The following is a 21,688-nucleotide window of genomic DNA, read 5'->3' as shown; positions in this document are numbered from 1 at the left end:
AACCAATAGGGAAAAAGATAAACATTGTAACTACGATCGTAACTAGGCACACAAATTAAAGTAATTGACAATTGATCTAATAAAAAAAAGGCTGTTCTTTGTTCGATATCCTTAACAAATATATATCATCGTCTTAAACCAGATGAGCCCATGACATATCAGCGGCATTTTGTATGAGTATCCGCAGGTTACAGCGTGACTTCCGCTTATTCTCGTTGAACCGTATTCACAGTGCACTCGTGTATTAGGAAGTTCGCGTTGTGCGTTTGAGCAAGTTTCTGTCAGATTTGAGCAGAAAAACAGGTCCTTTGTTGGAATGTAATGATACTTTGATCGATAGCACTGTTAACGAAATGTTTGGCCGGTTCGTAAGTTGTCGACCTGGTTTAGGTCGATCTTATTGATTGGCAGCATCTCTTGGAAATCCTACACACCATCGATCTAAACCTCAAAGCTGCCTAGTGAGCAGAAGAACAATGACATCAGTATTAATTTTAATTGCATTTGTGTTTAACTTATATGTACAGAAATATCTGAAGAAGTACCGTCTCAGAAGTTTATCATATGATAAGCCTTCAAACTTGTATTAAATAAATTGATGTACATATTTCACAATTTTATGATGATTGTGTTATGACAGTACACTAACTGTCAACATTTGAATATTCAGCTTGAGCTTACTCCTAAATGTTGAGTATTTCAATTTGAACTTGTAGAATATAACCTATGCATTAAATGTGGGTCTATAAGTATTTAAGTATTTCATATTGTAAAGAAAGGAAACAAGAGGTTATATGCAATACGTGCTCTTAAGAAGTGTGGTTTAACTGATGGGCAGCTTATCTTGGTCTACTGTAGCATCATCAGATCTCTCTTGGAGTATGCAAGTCCTGTATGGGCTGGCCTCACGCAATACTTGAGTGATCAAATTGAGTCGGTTCAAAAGAGGGCTCTAAAAATCATTTTCCCGTTTATGAGTTATGAGGACGCGCTTAAGAAGTCAGGCTTAATTAATCTATGCCAGAGGAGGGAGGATGCATGCGTCACTTTCCTTAAGCGAAGTTACTACTCTTCTGACCTACTACGAAATTTAGTACCACGATGTCAATTTTCAAGACCATATGCCCTCAGGGCAGGGAGAACTGTGTCTGTACCTACCTCCTCAAGATCTATTAGATTTGGAAATTTTTGTTCTATTAAATATCAGAATCATGTGTAACATACTTAACTGCAATTTATCTTATTAGTATAGTATTTAATGTTTACACAATAGTTAATATTTATATTTAATTGATATCTAAAATAGTTCTATGTATGCATAATGTAGAAGTATTTGTAAATTATGACCCGCCTTGTAATTCAGTTTCTACTGCAAGAAGGCTGAATAAACGATCATCATCATGTACACAAACACATATGTACATATGTATACGTGGGCGCTAAAAATTTTATATTATTTTAAAAATTTATCTATATTTCAAGTTAATAACACGACCCCACAAGCTCCTAGCTTTAAATACCTATAGTGTCTAAATAAAGTTTTACTTCACTTTACTTTACTGTCAATATGATTTGTTTTGTAAATCTCTGCATGTGAGCTTACTTACCCAGCTTACTGCAATTTGAAAATCTTCCTGTTTGTTTACATACAGTGAAACATGTGGTCGTAGCTATCTCGTACTGTTTTATGAGTTCGTCAGCGCTGCTTTCATCGTTAATATACCCGGAATATGGGTCAAATAAACATGTCCTGTAGCTGAACCTTCTGGGCCGACTTGTTGTTTATATTTCGACAAGTAAGAACAAGGAAACAGCATTCCGAGTTATAATTTTGCATGTTTGGTATATAACCCACGCTCAGAAAGCACCAACGCAGTGCACAGTGTTCTAAAGCCTGCAAAAGTCATTTTAAGCTTTTCAACAGATGGCTCGTTGAAAAATGATAAATATGGAAACAATGCATACTAGGAAATAAGAAAGACAAAATAAAAAGTGTTTGTGAACCAAGAGAATAATTAGCCCGTAATCATTTTTATGATCGCATCCCGACGACTCAGTTATTAAAGTACAGCGTCATTTCACAATCTAGCCAGTGTACATGTGATTCTTACTCCATGGTGTAAACTGAAAAAAATAGCGCACTCATTCATATGCTGGTTTCGCGACAACATTGTGGAGTCATGCTCAGAGCAACAGAAATCGGTTTAACTTGAGTTTTACGATGCAGAACGGATACAATTTTTTATCTAAATACATATCCTTCTGGAGCTTTAACTCGTTCAAAATACGAATGCGTGTAAACGACATAAATAATTAAATCCACTACACAAATAATAAAAACGAAATTTTTTAAAGAAAATATTAGTGGTGGTGAAAAATGATACGAGTTAATGATTATGAAGAAAAGCTTTAGTAAGAAGAGCTTTCAAAAAAGTCATGCACATAATAAAAACTCGCAATTTTAGGAAACTTACAAACGCCGAGTTCCGCGTTTCATTCTCTTTCAGTTCTGATCATTTATTAAGAAGGGTTTTATCCTTTCGGTGTATTCAAGAGATAGAGATTATTCTACTTTACTAGGTAAATTTAACTGAACGACACCACATCATCTTGTTGGAAGGGAAACCCAGGCTCTGGTAGACTTTTACCCTACATACAAGTTTAAAACGTGCTGTTTTAATCGATTGACATCATCATTGATATTTTGTAGCATTTCCTGTGGGAGGCAAGGTGGTTGATAAAGATAGTTTGATAATGTCACCCGAGCACTTGTTGACGCATTTCGATGACTCGGCTTGGCAGCTATTGCGTCACGTTTATAAATTTTTTCTCTCCTAAAACATACTGCCGCAACCGAAGAAAGTTTGATTTTTCTTTACATAACGATTTAAGCCTCTGAACTATTTCAGTTTGAAGGTAAATGTTTATTACCTAATACAATCAGGTTATATCAGAAGAACTGGAGGTGTAAACGTATTTCCCTAAAGACATCATTCAATGCAAAATAGATCAATATGCCGACCCCTAAGGAAATGGGTTTTGAGTAACAAAGATGACTTATTACGATAAAAAACCGTGCCCTACGGTATCAAATTAAAATCGACAATTTCAAGGAAGAGACTGACTAGTTTCCTCACAACAAACTATTTTAACCTTCGATTTAAGAACAATATAAACTGTCTGGTGACTTTCCCTCTGATAAAAAAGTTTTCTTGTTAAAAACCGACAGAGGTTAAAAAAATAATCTTGAAAGAGGATAAGCGGGCTAACACATGTCGTACACGTACGCTAAGTTCTTAGGGGCATGCGTGTCCTTCGTTGTAGTCAAAGTACTGCATATCGCTAATATATTAAAAGAAATGTATTGGAAAATTTAGTAACTGCTCTTACAGCGAACTTTCCAAATATCATTTTTTAGTTTTAATTTATTTCTCAACATATACACTGCGCTCGTGATCGCGAGAGAAAACAGCGGAACAAACAACAAACAACATGATTTCATGATATGACTTGCTTTAAAATGAACCATGCCGAGCGTCAATCCTAAATTCACATTTATTTAACTCACTTTCAATGATCAAAGTGTTTTAAACCTGATCACTCCACCCAATGAATAGTTTAACAAATGTCAAAAAGTCATTTCTTGATTGCCTTGATTCAGCGGTTCTGTCTGCTATCAGCCCTGATGATTGAGGTTCTCGGAGAGTTTAAGTTTAAAGACACTTGCTTTACAGATTGAAAACACCTTAAACACTATCCCAGGATTTATCAAAAAGAAAATTCTCCCGACGGTATGAATACATTTTCAAACAGATATATGATGAGTAATAAGATAAATACCAGTTGGGGGATACTGTTTGACGACACCAAAATTCTCAGAGCGAAAAGTTATGACAAATTATTGCAAAAAATGCAGGGAAATTGTATATCGATGTTGCGCGTGAAAGTGTTAAGGAAACCACTGTACTTAAATCTTTATATTTCTTTTAAAGTATTCAAGATAATATAATATTAAAAATAAGGAGCTCGAGGTAAAATTAGAAAGGAACGAGGATGGCTAAGCAGACTGGTGTGTGAACTGCAAGAAATCAGTTTAAAAATTATGGGTAAAGTTGGGTAAGATCTAGATTTCCAAACCTATTTTTTGGTCTAGTGATATTGTTTTGAGCAATATACAATAATCACAACTTATAAAACAGTGGTAAATGAAGTACTGATACTCTTTTGTGTCTCAGGACGAATCTTGTTCACGAGCGTAAAAAGTCGTTTTTCCTTCGCTGCACTCGATCTTCTTGTGCCGAGCGTTGATTTTTCATTTGCAGCCATGGATACACTTCTCGATATTTCCCATCTTTGCCTTTTCGTCTCTAAGGCGGCTCTGATTTCTTTACTTCGCACAACATGAAACAGGAAGATGAACAAACCCTGTCAATGGCAAGAAAAACATTACTAAGGTTAGAAACACATGCGCCTGTCTGTTGTTTAGTTCAAGGAATCGAGGAACCTTAGCCGGGTTTTTAAGCTGTGCTCCGCATTGTCTCGCACAAGTCACTCTCAACCCTACACTGGAATGCACCTAGGGGTTAATGCTATGAAGTAGGCACTTCACACTAGAGGAGTATCGATACTCAAAGCCGCGCTCAGGCTAAGGAAAACGCGATATTAGCTTCGGTAGCGTGGAGCAATTTCCTCGATAGGTCTAAATTAAGTGCTGCTGCTACTATATTTAGTCATCAAGAGTAACACCACAAGTCTGTCGAAGAAAATAGTTCTGTAATCCTGTGGATGTAATTTTGCTCAAGGAACTCGACTTTTATCGACAGGTCAGGGTTTGCAGTCTCGGGGGATCGTTTTCTGTGCACTGCCATTAATAAGAACCTTTACTCCTGTCAACTCGTCACTTCTAAACACTTAAATCACTCCGGTTTCTTCCTAATCCTTCACGAAACCTCTTAAAAAATTATATTGAAGATACTCGTGACCGACACCTCTTAGCCATAATCCTGCCTATCGAGAAATTGACGGCTGAAACGCTTACAATTTCTAGTCTTGGTGACAATGCCTTACACATGCTGGACATTTGACTCACTTGTAAAGAGTTAAAGATAGTAAACAAATATTGGAAGACCAGCCCAGCGTCTGTGACGGTCAGAATCCCGAAAATCCATGTGAGGCCGAGCAATGGGAATAGAACTACACAGGCCTTTAGACTTTTCCTGTAAGCAAAACAAGGATCGAATTGTGTCAATCGAAATAAACAACAACAGCAGCTAATACCTGATATCAATTATGTGATAAGTTGAAAGATATATGATTTTTTACTGGTTCTTCCTTACGATCTGTTAAGGACAAACAACTCTTTCCTTTTTTGATCATACAAAACAAATATATTTTATGTCGGGGTGCCGGGTATGTAAAATAACAGATTGTAAAAAAACTGTTGTACGAACACCTGTTGCACATCCGGCTGCGCCTCGTGTGCCAATGTTTTTGTTCTTACCATTTTTAGACTTCATCTGTGAATTATTACTGAACAAGCACACGGCATCGTGGGATATATTTGTTAATTCGGCAAGTCCAACACCGAAAGGTAACAAAGTAAATTTCAAAAAAACAAGCCACATCTTATAAAACAAGTGCCTTGAAACGATTTTATTGTTTATTGATATCAAACAATAGATACCACTGAAAACATACGATAAAAAGCTAAAAGCGAAAATGTAAATGTATGCTTCGGCGAACACACACAAGCACGCTGAAAACTTGAAAGAGTACACGATAATACTAAAAAAAACTCTGCTAGAGCGAGTTGTACCTGCATGAATGAGTTTCTGAGACCCCAGATACGTCCTTTAGCCTCATGATCTCCACTATGATCCGTATTAGGAGGACTAAGTTTATCTTTAAAAAAAAACATTTCAAAGAGAGACAATGTCAGTTTCCGTATATTACTGATTTCGATTTTTTTGTTTATCACTGGTTTCGAGTGTAAAGGCTAACGGTCAAACGTCAGCTTCAGATTCCCTTGATGGTGGCCATACACTTTATAAACTAAATTGATGAAATAAAATACTTGCAAAACCCCCACGTCACTGACGCGGCACCACAGATTCTCTAGAAACTTACCTCTTTTACTTTATTATAGTGGGTACATGTGCTTAAAGAAAAAAAGATGGTGTGGAAGCTACATAGCACGCACTGGGTCCCTCTTTTGACTCTGCGGGTTTTTAATCTAGTAAAACCCTAGTTTGTGGCCATTCAAATAAATCCATCATGGCGTTCATCATTTGAATGCGACGATCAGAAGATCAAGGTTCAACCTTTTACTGTTAATGAATGAATTCTAATAGACACAGTACATATTTTACTTACCAAACATGCAAGAAGTACCGATCCAGCAAAAGCCCACATAAAACCAGAAGAAAATGCAAACCAACAGCTGCAAAATACACGAAAAATTCGATTGAACGTAAAAACACTTCGATCTTTCTTCGTCGAGTTATTTTGTTGTGATCTTAGGCACGACACAGGATCTCTCTCTTTCCAGAAGCATTAATAGTATAGACACTCCTAATCCCTACATGCTACCCAGCGAAACTAAGCTAAGCATTTGCACTATTAAGGTTCATGCAATACAGTCACACTTACAACCTTACCAACGCATGTAAATTGTGAGTAAAACAAAAGGATACATGAACACAGAAACAACTACAATAGTTACGACATCAACATGCAGAAGAGGCTTAACTACGTCAACAGATCATTTTTTACTACTCACACGTCATCACGCATACTGTTATCCGTGCTTCCATCGAGGATAACAGTTATACCAAGTGCACTAGCTACCACCAACGTTGGAACACCTTCGGAGAAAAAAAAAAGGATACAGCCAGGTGTATGTTTCAGGCTAAATATTACAGATATCTGAATCATATAATCATGAGTTCATGCTATTAGACAAAAGATAATACTCAAAAGTGTACTTCAACGTTTTGAATAACCTCATCACAACCTTGTTGCAATTTCGAGTGGAATCTTCATTTGGGGCAAATCCTGGGAATATTTACAATGACCCATGAATAGAGGTTTTCCCAACAGGAACAGGGATTATAGGATTATCCCACCAATGCCAGATAAAAAGATTATTTCAGGGTTGTATCCTTGAATTGAGGTGACCTCTGCACGGAGATGTCCAGGAAGAGGGGTTTTAATTCCAAAATACGAGAAAAGATATGAACCAGGTTGATTTTATTGTTTTTATTTGGTCATATTTAGTGTTCAAGACTGATTTCACACGACGAGAAATCGTCCAATCTAATTATTCGAAAGAGTTCATCAGAACGAAGTCTCGTCAGTGATCGAAAGAGATTCTTTTACCCCAATTGGGGGGGGGGGGGGGGCATAGAAGAACTTTGTACTTGTGGTAACATTAGTGTTTGAGACGGATTTCAGAGGAGAAGAAAACGTTCAACCGAAAGAGGTCACTAAAAAGAAGTCTCTTCTTTGATATAATGAGATTCTTTTTACCCCAAGCGAGGGCATAGAAGATCTTTGTACTTGTGTCAACATTGAAGACTTTGACAACTTTTAAATAGAGCATGACTCCTTCCGTAACCATCCAAGCGAAAGCAACAAGGTAGAAGTAATTTATTGTTATCGCTACAATCGCGCACAACGTCTAGAGGGAAAATAAAAAAATATATTAATTTAATATAGAGCGGCAAATCAAATCAAAACAAAACGGCCTGAAGCTCGAGGAACCACGAGTGATCAAGTCGCTAGATTCCGTTTTGCATATAATTAATTGAGCGAATGGCGGGACTCTGCTGGTTGACTAACTCTGTCAGCTACACTGCACCTCATCAAGTTTGCGTATACGTTTGCAATAGGTTTTCATACCAACGTTACCTTCATTTGAGTGGCTTGGATACCAGTCATAAAAACTAACTGGGCGATAACCAGGCATATTACCAAATTCAACCGGATATGGGACTGAGAGGATTTCAGATTCCTTGGAAGTAAGCAGAATCATCTGGTGTTAGCATAATTGGACTATAAAGGTAAATTTGAATCTTTGCAGAGTTCCACACAGTGTTGATAAGTAAACTAGCTTTATACATAGAGAAGAAGAAAGGTGAAATATACGATAACGCATACAAGAAATGGAAGCCATTTGCACTTACATAAGAACTAAATAGACCAAAATGGTGATAGTCTCGCCAATCAAAGACAGTGAAAGTCCAATGTAGGTCACCAACGTTAGTGCAAATTTGTGATCGTCAGAGATCTAGATGAGAGAATGAAAATTATGTACTCCTTAACTTCGTTAAATCAGAGGTAAGCATGCGTTACGGGACTTCAAAACCTCTCAACCCTTTAGGTGTGCGTGTTGGTGTTGAACATGAAAATTGTCCTTACAATGTGCATGCATTGTCCCGCAAAAACTTAATGAGAATACTCAAACTCATCAGGTAAAAGTTGTTATTTGGATCTAACACCAAATTCTCGAAACCAATTGACGAGAAAATGTGTAGCACTTAGAGGGGGAAATAAACTATTAGATCTTGGGAATAAAGAGATAAATATGAACTGAACGAATGCACTTTGCAATTTTTTTTATTTGGCTATATGTGGTGGTTGTGGTTGTGGTTTTCGTTGTTGTGTTCTTCTCTTCTTCTCTTGATCCCGTTACGCCAGCAAGAGAAAACCACATCCTCTGCATTTTTGTAAGAAGCTAAGTTAAACCATTTGCTGAAAAATTTGAGAAAAGAAAGTTGAAAGGCCAAACCTTTGTCTCACCCACTTCCATTAAGACAGCGAAATTCGTCAGATGATTACAACTGCAGGTAGTCCGCTCTTTGGTTTCCTGAACCAGTTTACAACCCTTTTGGGACCAAGCACCGTCAAACTTTGTGCTAAAGGATAATGATAATATCAATGATATCAATAATAATAAAATATAATAACGATGATAATAATAATAATAGTAATAGCATAAACAATAATAACATCAACAAATAGATCCCATGTTGTCGTGCATGTGCTCAGTAATAGATCATAGATGACATCAACACGTGGTACGAACAAGAAAGTGGCACATTAGTCTTAACGCTGTTAAGGGTGACGTCATCTATGCGTCTGTTCCCTAATAGACCCCATATAAGAATCATTCAAATTATGTACATAAATTACCTTATCACATACACAAAAATAACCATGGTGGTAATGGCAATGGTAATAATATTAAAAGTAACAACGATAATAGAGTTGACGATGATGAAATACTTTACTAGATGATATTTTTTGTTTCCTCTATAGTGGCTAATGGTTAGTTGACTGATGTATCTATGTTTAATCGATTTTAATTCCTTTCTTGATGCTGGGGCCTTTTTTAGAGAGTATCATTCAATGATTGTAGTTCGTCATCTAAACTAAGCCGTCATACCTTATCGAAAAATTCCAAAATACACAGCTCGTCTGAGTGGCTGTTAAGTTACCCTGAGGAAAATTCGCATACATAACACTTTAAGGATGCCTTATCTACTTGTATTAATACATGAAATATTAAACAATGTTGCAAGATAATTCACCTTATTGCTAGAAAATTATTCAAACATTTACCTTGGTGTTAGTAAGGTTAATTACGACGTCCTCTTCAAAGTTGCCTCGAACTTCTGGTTTTACTGTACATGATATGATCCGAGTGCGTATGGTGGACTTCTTTCTAAAGTGAGAGAAAAAGTAGTTTCCAGTCTCTTTTAATGAAACGTTTGACCCATTCATAAGAACCTTTAAATTTGACTCCCTCACGCGGATTTTCGAAGGGCAAAGGGAAAAACGAAAAACGAAAAAAAAAAAAAAAACCTGTTGACACACGCATACAAACCTGTTATTGACATTATTTGCTCCTTCAGGCATTAAGTCGGCGGCGTTTTTGTACAACGCACAGACAACGTATCGGTCTAAGGTAAAGAGAAATATTGCGATAGATTGCCATAAACGATACAACTGTCATCGTCTAAGTTAAAAAATGTATGACTGAACAGTTAAAGCCAAACAGTAGGGCAAAAGGACTTCTTGTCAAGTGTCAGTGAAGTCGCTATTTATGATTTTGGTTGAGATATATCATGTAGAGGTCATGATGCGTGTGCTTAAAGAATGACTAAGGATGAGATGTAAATCGTAGAAATGTAAATGTGCAGTGTATGGAAATGTTTCGTATATGTTGGGCTTCAATTCTCAGTAAGAAAAAAGAGTATACATTTATTAAGCAAATCGAAAAATACATTTACATTACAAAAAAATGTGAATACAAGATATTTTTTTTAATACCTTGATTAAACATGCTAGCAGAAAGCGTAATGGCTCCCTTCTCTTCTTGAATGAAGCTCTCGTTAAAAGTATTAGCATGGGACGGGAATACGACACCACTTTTGTGATCAGCAGAAACTCTCATCACTGACATACCTTCAGTAAGAATAGTAAACATAGAAAGAAACGGATAACAAAGGTAAGAGACATCAAATCATTTTCGAGCTTCTGTCGTAATCTTGGCAGATAAGTGATAGCAGCCAGTCAACCATGCCCAGTAAAGAAACAAACATGAAATCAAGACCACTGGTGTCCGAAAAGATTAAAACACAAACAAACAAACAAGGAAAAAAACAGAAATAGCAACTATAATTTGTAAAACAGTAACGAAAAGAGCGATACCTAATTCTTCCTGCTCAATAGAAATTTCTCTCTCAGAACCATTTTGGGGCGTCAAGTGAAGGCTAGCAAAATTCATAGCAAAGACTTTCAGTTTCTCAAAGCTAACAAGAATATTGACTTTGCTGTCTGCAGTGCTTGCCTTTCTAACAAGCGTAGAGGTAAGATTTACAGCATTCTGCAAGAAATAAAAATAGGAAAAGGCAAAGTTTACTGTAAAAAGGCATTTATAATAACTACTCTATTTTTGATAAATTTTTGTGAGTAAAACCCAGTATCAAATATAGTATCCAGCGCCATTTTTCTTCATATTTGATGGGAATACCTGGGTCAAATTCATGCTGGTGGTTATCGGTCTTGACTGTCAGCTCGGTAGCCAACCGCTTTGCCTTTCAAATTCTAGGAAATGCCCCTTTTGATACGTACACCAACACACGAGAAATGAAAGACAGTTTGAAATCATCAACCTCCCGTGAACCAATGTGCAAATTTACTATTGTATAATCGAAACATAGCTGTAGTTCGTAAGCTTAATAAAGCAAATATGTATAATTCTACATCCTATTTGTGAGCCTGTTTTCCATTCGTAAATTACCTCTAGAGACGAAGGCTCACTTGCGTTGAGCTGTTCTATTTCATTTGCATATTCCTCAACCTGCAATTTTAACAAATTGTATAATACTTTACTAGCTACTGTGGCGGCAAAAGAAGGTAAGAGGGATATTTACGAGTCTTATTTTCTTTCGCGTGTAAACCAAATGCAATGGGAATGCCTCGAGTTTTCTTGGTAATAAGGCGGACAGAATTACACGAAGGTTTGACACTTTTTCCTCGATAAAGTGCTGATACCCTCGCATTTTGTCACTCATCGACACTAGCAGACTAATTTTGATAGGGAATGGGTAGAGGAGTCAACAAATAAAAAAATAGCAGCTTTACCAAACTTGGTGTGTGAGAAGCGGTAATAGCGGTGATAGTAGGGAGGGTCTTTGAAGGTGTAAGGGCCAAACTCGATGACGGCAGGTTCGTTGATGAGACAGATAAATATGTACTTTGCAGCAATGGTGTTAGAGAAACCGAACGTGATGAAACAGGTAATAACGCCGACATGAAAGTCAGAGGTAAAGAGGATCCAATTCTTGCCTTTGTATTTGTTGTCGTTGTCGGTATCGTCGTCGTTGTTGTTGGTTTTGCTGCTGTTGTGGTTTTTGGAACTGCTGTGGTTGCCGCTGCTGTCGATAATAATATGACAGACAACATTGACTTTGATGTCGCCTGTACATTGTTTGATGAGCTTAAGTGGTTATCAGTAAACGAATAAACAATAAACAAATAAACATAGAAATAAACAAGGATGTCAAAATTGTAGAAGTTCCGATAGCCTTTGTAGAGACTCTGGGTCAGTAATTCGACAATATTTCTTTAATCAAATTGTCATGCTTCTTCGAGATTTTACAAAATTATTGCTAAAATAAACCTTTATTAACCTTAATGTAGCCCATAGAGCTAATTCCACGTTTAATTAGCCTGATAGCATAATTGATAGCATAGTGTCAGGGAATTGGTTAACGGCTGTACGTCCATCTCTAAAGCTGTACTTTCAGGTTTATAGAACCTATGTCGAGATCTCTGAAATTTTGTTTTGGTCTTGTTTTTTATTTTGCTTTTGGTCTTTTTGGGCGGTTGACCTAAAGGAGATTGTAAAATTCAATTTAATGTGAGAGAAAACTACAAAAACAGCAAAACACAAACAGCAGACAAAAACAAAAATAACAAAGCAAAAACATGAAAAAAAAAAAAAAAAGCATAATACATAACCAAAAGAAAACAAAAGGGACACAAAAAAGACCGAAGACAACCAATAGGGGAAAAAGATTAGAATGGCCGATTATAACTTAATAACTCACTTGTTTCAACTGGATCTGCTGTTTCACCAACTTGACAAATATACTTTTTATGTGCTTCACAATCAGCTGCTACTAGTACATCTTGTGTACTAAGATACAAGCACCGTTTATCAGTGTCCGATTGTTGTTCAACTCTGTTGACAATTGTTTCAAAGGCTGTAGTTGCGGTCACTAAAGTTCCATCGCCCCAAACAAAGTCACCTTTCGTTGTATCATATTTGATACCGATCCAGTATTCCTTAGGGTCTTGGTATTGTAAGAATGCAGTTCTTGCCTTTTGAAGTTCAGCTGAGCTTTTGATTTTGGCGAGGAATCCGCCACCATTTCTTTTACAATTCGTCACCGCATTAGACCAACGATGGAAGCTGTTTTTACCTGTATACGAAGCTGCACCATTTGCTTTTTGCAGTTCTAAGGAATTTGAAAAAGAAATTGCGCTTTCTGAGCTTGGATCAAATTAAAACTAAGTTATTTATATTAAAGATCCTGTTAAAATACTCTAAAAAATAAGCAGGATAAATTTCAAGTTAATCTGTAACTTGAAAATCATCGTACCTATTCTTCAGAGTATTTAAACAGGCGGGCACAATACCAGGTTATGATAACCTCTGTGGTATTGTTCTTTTGTTCTAGCCATTCTTAACTACAAGGTTCTAGAGACTTCTACACAATAAATGGAGGCTAGCACATTCCCTGATGAAGGCTGTGTACCCGGCAACGTTAACACATTAAAATTAAATGTTGTGTTACGTTAGAGCCTCTGAAAAGAGCGTCTCTGGTTAAGTGCAAATAGTTTGCTAAATAAAGGTGAATTCCAAAGTTGCTTTGTTTACAGAAAATATGGCACAGAATTCTTTTAAAAGGAAGTCGTGGACGGCCCTAATTGCTTTAACCTCATCTGGTGAAAAACTGTGATGACTCCCTCGAATTTTCGTCTCTCAGACTTTTCATTTCTATGGTCCATAAGGGATTTAGACGTAAGCAGGCTGAGTTAAAGTCAGACGGAAATTTTTTTCTAGAGGAATATTAAGTTGCCGGTTGTAAGGGAAAGAATTAACAAGCAAAGGTCGTCAACGAAAAGACGAATATCACTCATCGATTATAAGGAAACAGAAAGTACTCGTCCTGTATGGCTAAACTCTCTACTATTACATTATACGCCTGCCGCTACACCATGCACTTATAGCTGGTTAGTACTACACCAGGAAATCCATGATAGGTGAATCCAAATAAAAGATGTAGCCATGCAGTTCGGATGAAAGTTGCTTTCCATATTTTCCGTTTGAGAAATTTAAGTTTAAACATCAAGAATCAGGTCTGAATTGTTAAGAAACAATTTCTCGATTTACTTAAATTGTACATGTGAAGTTTTATATGAAACAATTCATATTTGTACTGCGGTTGTAGATGAAAGTGAAATGTGATCATCGCAGTAAATTTTCCAATTTAAGCAATTGGAAAGAAGAAGCCTGAAAAAAATCAGGGCTTCAACGGGATTCGAACCCGTGACCTCCGCGATACCGGTGCGATGCTCTACCAACTGAGCTATGAAGCCACACATTGGGAGCGAGGTCAATTTATTGAGTTCATATCTGCGATGATCACATTTCACTTTCATCTACAACCGCAGTACAAATATGAATTGTTTCATATAAAACTTCACATCATTTCACTGTACGGGAAGATATGAACTCAATAAATTGACCTCGCTCCCAATGTGTGGCTTCATAGCTCAGTTGGTAGAGCATCGCACCGGTATCGCGGAGGTCACGGGTTCGAATCCCGTTGAAGCCCTGATTTTTTTTTCAGGCTTCTTCTTTCCAATTGCTTAAATTGGAAAATTTACTGCGATGATCACATTTCACTTTCATCTACAACCGCAGTACAAATATAAATTGTTTCATATAAAACTTCATATCATTTCACTGTACGGGAAGATATGAACTCAATAAATTGACCTCGCTCCCAATGTGTGGCTTCATAGCTCAGTTGGTAGAGCATCGCACCGGTATCGCGGAGGTCACGGGTTCGAATCCCGTTGAAGCCCTGATTTTTTTCAGGCTTCTTCTTTCCAATTGCTTAAATTGGAAAATTTACTGCGATGATCACATTTCACTTTCATCTTAAATTGTACACTAAGGGAATGTGATTAATGTGACTGATAGAAATGTATACATACATACCAGCAAGAAACAACATAGAAGTCAACATTAATTGAAAGCTCATGATCTCTCTTCGTGCAAAGGCAGCTGCCACTCTGTGTTAAGACTGAGCTGTTTCGTGGATCGGTGAAGATTAGTAACGGGACAGAACTTCATGCGAGGTACAGCACGACACCATTAGTTTTCTCTGGTCCGGGTCCAAATAGTGGAGATAGTTGTCTGCAAAACATTGTTGGTTAATTATTTACTGTTGACACAAAGATTGTTATTAATAGAGAAGCGGCAGTCTGGAGAAGGGGTAATTGTCAAGCAAATTAATTTACATACGTAAAATTAGCGAGTTTCGTTTCAACTCTAATGATGACTTCTAATTAGGTGGTCGAAGATTCCGTTACTTTTGCCGAAAGAAACGAATATTCTGACGAGGGGCTCACCCTCGAAACGTCAGCTTTAGAAACTGTTTAGGGCGGACAATTTACGTTATCAACTCACTTTATACAACCAAATTATCTACAAAAGATGTGACCTAGTTTGTAAGTTTTGAAAGAAGTCCCCCGTCCACCCTCAGGCAGCTTTCGGCAATATCTAAAATACACTTAAGTCTGCATATGCATATAGTCATCTTAACATCAGCGTATCTGCATTGTAAAATGACCCACTAGTCAGGTTTTAAAAGTATTTTCAAGCTATTTATTAGGAAAGCTACCATTTTAAACTGAAGTATCGTGGCAATTTTCAACACTATTATCCAAGCCTATACACCCACTGTCAGAAATGAGGAAAAAGAGAAAGAAACCCAGTCAATCCGAAATAAATAAATAATAACATAAAAAAATTAAAGAACGGTATGTCTAACACTACAGCACCTTGTAAAACTCTCCTTGTCACGTTGATTTCCATCAAATAAATTTTTGGTTAAATCAAAGTGGTCTCTACCGGCCCTCTTTTGCGTTTTTTTTTTCTGAAAAATGATTTAGTTGCAAAATTGAGTGTTTTAAAATTTAAATTGCACTGCTTAAAATAACTTCATTTAGTACTTACTGATAATAAGACAACAAAATGATTATTCAAGCTTCTGCAAAACTTGGGTACGTCATAAACCTTCCCATAAAAGTTGGATTGTCGAGCAAAATGCCATAATTTTCTAGGTAAAAGAAAAATGTTAATTTGCCAAGAAAAAAAGTATATTAATAATTGAGATTAGTGCTACACGCAACCACCACCGAACATTATGCAAAAACAATAATGGTCATCGTACGAGATTTACGAGGCACAGTAATGAGCCAGAAAGTAAGAGATTTGAATCTTCTTACACCGTAGATAAAGTTCCAGATTGTAGCCTAATCCACATATCTTTTAATTAGAAATACTATCATGGTTTGTTAATGGCAAAATGAATGCACTATCTAAAAGTGACTTCTCAATTCATTTGCATGTTTAATCTGAAAAGATAAACGAAATTCTCAAGACTAGCACAGAAAAAAAAAAAAAAGAGAGAGAGAGAGAGAGAAACATACTCAGCTACTGTTACAATTGCCATTTCTCACAACTCATTGTTTTTCCTTACGATTATAACTTTTCTGATGCATGATGTCCGAAACACTTTGAACATGTTTATTTTGTTTTGTTGTTCACTAATCCTGCTTAAAATCATTAGGTTCTGTAAAACAATGTATGGATAATTTGAATTAAACAAACATTTTTTTTTTTTTCGGGTCGGGGTTGTTTTTGTGTAAAGATACTGAAATCTAAACATTACTTTCCCTTCTTCTCTAACAATCAAGCTTCGGAAAATTTTTTTGATGGTTATCAACTTCTAGATCTAGGTTTTTCAAATTTAACAAATTAAGCTGGAAATCTTAAACTAAAGAATTGTGCCACAGTTGTATTTTCTTTGCTTTAAACCATATGGCTTTCGCACATAATTAAAATTCAGAGGCACTCTTCACGAAAAGATAAACAGCTCTACATGAAAGTAGCGACTGGAAGTGTATATTGTGTGCCCGTGATGGCTCACCCTTGAATATCATTGTTTTGGACTTAAGTCCAAATTTTAGGTCCTTGAAGTGGTCTCTCCAGCAATCTGTAGTGATTTTAAACTTTTGTAGTTTCCAACCCTCAAAATCGCACGAAATCAAAAATCTCTAAGTTATCGTCCCCAAGCTAAGTTATGGATTCACTGGAGTTTCCTACGGAATCGCACCGGTGGAGATAGTGTCTTACTGAGAGACAGATAAGTTGTTTAAAGAAAATAGAAAATTTCAGTCAATTTGAATATAATGCATCCGTAGGCTGACAGAAAAATAAATTGTCTTTATGACCCTGAAAGATTCCGTCCTGTGCGTCATCTTCATCAGTCATTCGTCAAGAACTATGACCTTGGTAATTTCGAAAGTGAATCAGTATCACTTAGCTGATAGCGACAGAATATAATAAGTTAAGTTTTTGTAGGATAATATATGATATAAATAAAGTCAAAAGTAGAGCAAAAGACTCTGAAATTCTAAGACATAGGAGATGTGGGCTGTGATTGCAAGCTCAGAGGCCAAAGTTTTAATTGAAATTGCACAAAAACGAATTGCTCGTGTACAGATTATTACCCAACCGCCCCCTTCCCCTGCCTTTTTTCCCCTTATTTTCGCAAGCGCATCCCAAAATTACCTTCAGTCTCTCCAAACGATGTCGGTTTGGTAAACGCTGGTACCGTTAGCTTGTAATAACGTCCTCCTAATTCTTAAATTAAATTTCGGGCAGAAATTTGATCTGCGCACGAAAAGAAAGCATGTTTAATTTATTGAGGACAGGTGTTTTAGTTAGTGATTACTTTTCAATGTTTGTTAATCAACTAAGAGAGGCCTGAATGGGATTTAGAAGAACTGGAAATGGTGAAATTCTTGCAATTAACGCTCTAATTTCAGTTCCATCAAAAATCCACTCTGAACAGGTCTCGTCGGTTTGAGAACTTAGAGATATCAGTTAGCTGCTGTCCTTGGAATTGGATAAGGCTGGATAGTAGGGGACTAATGTCCCACCTCCAGGATGGTCCCTAGTTTTAAAGTTATGCATTTCAAACTGAATTTGTCAATTATGCTATTGACAGTTATCTCCTTAGAAACAGAGCACTCTTTCTTTCACATGCTCACGACAGAGACAGCTACTTTCCGCGAAAAAGCTCAAGACAAGGATGTTTACGAAAATTGCCACACAAAAACATTTTTTTTTTTTTGACGCAAAAATTCGCTCTTCGTCTGTGACAATTCAAGTTTGTTATCAGGCTAATGGCTCCTTAGAGTCCTGAGATAGTTGAAAGACGTAAGCAGGACTACCTTGGAGAACTTTTTGTACGACGGATAGTTGCGGGAATAATTGTTGAATTCTGACAAATATTAAAATTCCAAGAGGCTTGGAAAAAAATTTATGCATGTGTTTTCTCAGATGGATTATGAACTTTCAGCAAATTTACATTTAGGGATTTCGCTACCAGAATGACCAAGACTGTGGAAACAGAGAGCAGTTTCTGATTTTAATCAGTATGATGGAAAAGAAAGACAGGTCATCTTTTCATCTTCGATGTGTACTTCAGTTCTTAGGCGACGGTCTTTTCGTGAACAAATATGAGAATTATGATTATAGTCATTTTGTTGAGATAAAGGACTCATTTTAATCCAAAACTGCATTGCATGACTAGTAATTTTGTTCCAGCAGTGTTATATTGAGATCCCAGTGAGAAGACAGTTTCTAAATAAAATAATTTTTAAAATACTTCTGGAATAACAGAAAATTAAGTACTCTAGAAGTAAGAATCCTCGCAAATTGGCAGTTGCCGCATAAGAAACAATGTGCAGCAGTTAAAGAAGCTTTTCTCCTCAAACAATTTTCTTTTAAAAAGAATTATTTGGATGATATAAGCATCTGTTTATTTGAATTCCATTAGGTTTTGGCGAAGCTAGAAAGTATTTAATTCTCAATCACTTCTGCGGCCATAAAAGCAAGAGAAAATGTATAAGAATTGACTTATTACCCAGGGTTCCAGTCCACATTTTCAAAACAAAATATTACAAAATATTAGTCGATCCCATAGGTGATAGAACGTTTTTTTTTTCGTGGGAGAAGTCAATTTTGATAATTAATTCTTGGAATATACAAGCACGAGCCTCGTTAAGTTTTCATGAAGATTAACAACTTCGATGCCTGAATTATGCTGTTTCTGATAAAAATTTTTTACAAGCAGCACCCTTGGTGTGCAAAGAATGGATCTACTCATCAAGGTAGTTATGGTACGTTTAAAACCTTCTTTCTTTTTTTTTTTTGTGAACATCTGCAAATTTTCCTCCGATTTCCTGCCTTATTTCAGAAACGGCTCAGACAAATTAATGTTTACTCAGCTTTGCAAGTGTGAAACAACTCATCTCCTTTGTCGACTTCCGAAAATTGCTTTTTGAGTGAGATTCATTTTGTCAATGGTATTCCACAACAAATCATGCTCGATTGGGCAGTGTACAAAATGTATACTGCAACCCAGTTAATGTGAGTTTTCACTGTTAAATTTAGACGACTGAGTTAGAAAACTACTGGAAAAAGTTCATCTCTTTTTGGCACCTCTGCCAGATGGTCAGCGATAATTAGTACTTGGCACAATGAACAAATTTTGTCCCCAATAGGCGGTTATTTAGTCTTCAGCAGTTATTATGATTACAAAGTGGTTCATGTCCTATCCGTTTTCAAAAGTAAACACAGACGCAGTCAGTCAGAGTGTTATAATTGCTTCCTTTGAATGTATTTTCTCCAATTGGAATAGCGGTAAAATTAAAAGCGTGAAATATTGATCAATTAAAACGAGAATGAAAAATCATTTTAATTTCACATCCTTGAAAGTGCCATATCTTTTGAAACTGAAATAAAAATTTAAATCGTTTCTATGAAAATAATTTCTTTCTAGCCTACTTATCATCATTCCAGTAATCAAAGAGAAGAATCGAGATCAAAGATTTAATAATGAATATGGTCATCCTTGAAAGTGCCATATCTTTTAGAACTCAAATAGAATTCAAATCGTTTCGATGAAAATCAGTTTCTTTCCAGCCTAACAATCATCATCCTAGTACCCAGATTAGAAGATCATGCACAAAGATTCATTACTGAGTACAGCCTTTAAAAAATGAAATGATCTCCGGTTGACTTTTCAATCTAATTCACAGTGAATTTCGTCTATTCATACCCAGTTCATTACACAACCTGTGTCAAATTTAATTCGTAAATCTCGTCTTTAAAAGCTACAATCGACAAAATATCTTTCGGAACCATCAATGCCACAACCGGCTTCGAAAATCAAACCAAATAATTGAAACATAAGCGAAACAGGCCATAATCTGCGATATTGAAATAGTGGATTGTAATATTGGCGCAGTGGTTACCTAGCTTACCTGCAAGATTGCTGAACTTCTTTTCGTCTGTCTTTTCGACATTCGCTGGGTAAAAAGTTCATGAGATGTCCTCTTAGCCTTCCTGTGAATACAAGCAGGTTCTGGCAGCGCAACGCCCGTTTTCATAAACTTTGTTTGAAAAAGCCTGATTTTCTTGAAAATGTTATGAAGCTGTGCACTGATATTGTTAACTAAATGTGTGACTTAATTATAATTTTTTTCACGTCGTTTGAGTTCCTATTGATTCACTGTCAACGGAATGCTTGTGATTGGTCAAACTAAGTCTGTACTAATTAGCGAAGGTAGGTTTTGGTTAATAGGCTATCTACTACATAAGTTCTTATGATACCTTTTGTAATTCTTTAGGTGTTTCAAAAATCTTTTTGGTGACTGGTGTTGTTCAGACAGTACGTAGAAGTTGGAATTGAGGAAATAAGGATCACTTATTCTTAGAAAGAAATTGAGGAAATGAGGTTCAGTCTCTTATTCTAGAGGGTAAGCCAATTTGGTAATTTTGTAACAAACTGAAAAGGAAAGAATTATACTAACTAGCTTCTTCTTAATGCAACTGATCGAGCTTGTAATTACTTGAAGGCGATTTTCACTGAGTAAAGATGAAGCGTCATCAGACAGAATTTAATAACGATGTTGAACCCTGGAGTAACAGCTGCTTATGCTGCCTAAGAGTGCTCGTGGAAAGTTAAAACCACTGAATATTCGAGGACCTGAGGGAAATTATCGTCAGAGTAAAGGTTGTCAGCAATTTTCAAATCAGTTACGTTTAAAAGTTAAGGTCAGCTGTTGCCGTAGTAGATCACGTGTACCTGCATTTGTCGAAGATTATTTTCAAGGCTATTCAGTCTCATTTCATGAGCCAAATCACCTGGCCTAAAGTTATTTTGGGTTTGCATGCGCTTGCATGAAAAATCGTCCAATCCCACTGACCACTAATTTTTTTATGGCCAATAAAATCCATCCAACTCAAGCCTGAAGATTTTGCTCAGCAATCAGAGCAATCTGTTTTAGCAACTTTGAAATAACTCGAGTTCATTCTATTCCTCAAGATTTCCTGTCTACTTCTTTAACGGATCTAGAAAAAACTGGGCACTCAATCAATCACTGCATGGCCCTACTACAAAAGCTTTTCCAGGTCACCGTACTTATCTCGCTAATTGCAACTTCCATCATTTTAGATTATTATTGTAAGAATAATTATTCTCATTTTTGTCTTTTTGCTTGTCTATTTACAAAGAAAAGAACGATTAAAATATTTTCTGAGGAGTTTTTCTGTAGTTTGCCTTCTCTCAGCAAAATGGGATTATGCTTGAGAGGTCGAAATTTGGACGTATCGCAAATGATTTTCAATATGCCCTGGTCACTATCAGTTGTTGACAGGTATGAAGAAACATAGGCATGCGCCAAATGGGAAAGGTCTGAAATAGGTTTCCTGCTTGTTTAGTGACTGCCGATCTCAAGAAGCACAGTC

At 36.5% G+C, this 21,688-nt stretch overlaps 1 protein-coding gene and 1 long non-coding RNA gene across 3 annotated transcripts; one reads left to right on the top strand and one right to left on the bottom strand.

Annotated features, from left to right (window-relative positions):
• Positions 1-3,395: 3,395 nt before the first annotated feature.
• Positions 3,396-20,395, bottom strand: LOC113674640 (adhesion G protein-coupled receptor L3). Of its 2 annotated transcripts, none has more exons than XM_089209847.1 (19): positions 20,203-20,395; positions 14,801-14,998; positions 12,618-13,028; positions 11,650-11,939; positions 11,306-11,365; positions 10,714-10,888; positions 10,333-10,467; positions 9,887-9,962; positions 9,622-9,724; positions 9,446-9,498; positions 8,789-8,915; positions 8,184-8,287; positions 7,909-8,011; positions 7,528-7,678; positions 6,779-6,863; positions 6,373-6,439; positions 5,816-5,901; positions 5,090-5,216; positions 3,396-4,425 (listed from the first exon to the last, which is right to left on the bottom strand). In XM_089209847.1, exons 2-19 carry the CDS (start codon positions 14,841-14,843, stop codon positions 4,189-4,191), a joined length of 2,433 nt encoding a protein of 810 aa, XP_089065973.1. In that variant the 5' UTR covers positions 14,844-14,998; positions 20,203-20,395; the 3' UTR covers positions 3,396-4,188. The 2 variants fall into 2 exon arrangements, with proteins under 2 accessions (XP_089065973.1, XP_089065965.1); XM_089209839.1 differs by having other exon boundaries at positions 11,650-11,942; positions 20,203-20,392.
• On the top strand, positions 7,888-21,483 carry LOC149053652 (uncharacterized). The gene is made up of 2 exons (XR_016187820.1): positions 7,888-8,060; positions 20,569-21,483. It is a non-coding gene; the product is annotated as an uncharacterized LOC149053652 (long non-coding RNA).
• The last annotated feature ends 205 nt before the right edge of the window (positions 21,484-21,688 follow it).

This window comes from Pocillopora damicornis, chromosome 1 (assembly GCF_964200805.1).
Source record: "Pocillopora damicornis chromosome 1, jaPocDami1.2, whole genome shotgun sequence".
In the NCBI taxonomy this organism is placed as follows: Eukaryota; Metazoa; Cnidaria; class Anthozoa; order Scleractinia; family Pocilloporidae; genus Pocillopora; species Pocillopora damicornis.
The sequence above is the reverse complement of the archived record's forward strand: the minus strand, read 5'-3'. Positions and strand labels throughout refer to the sequence as shown.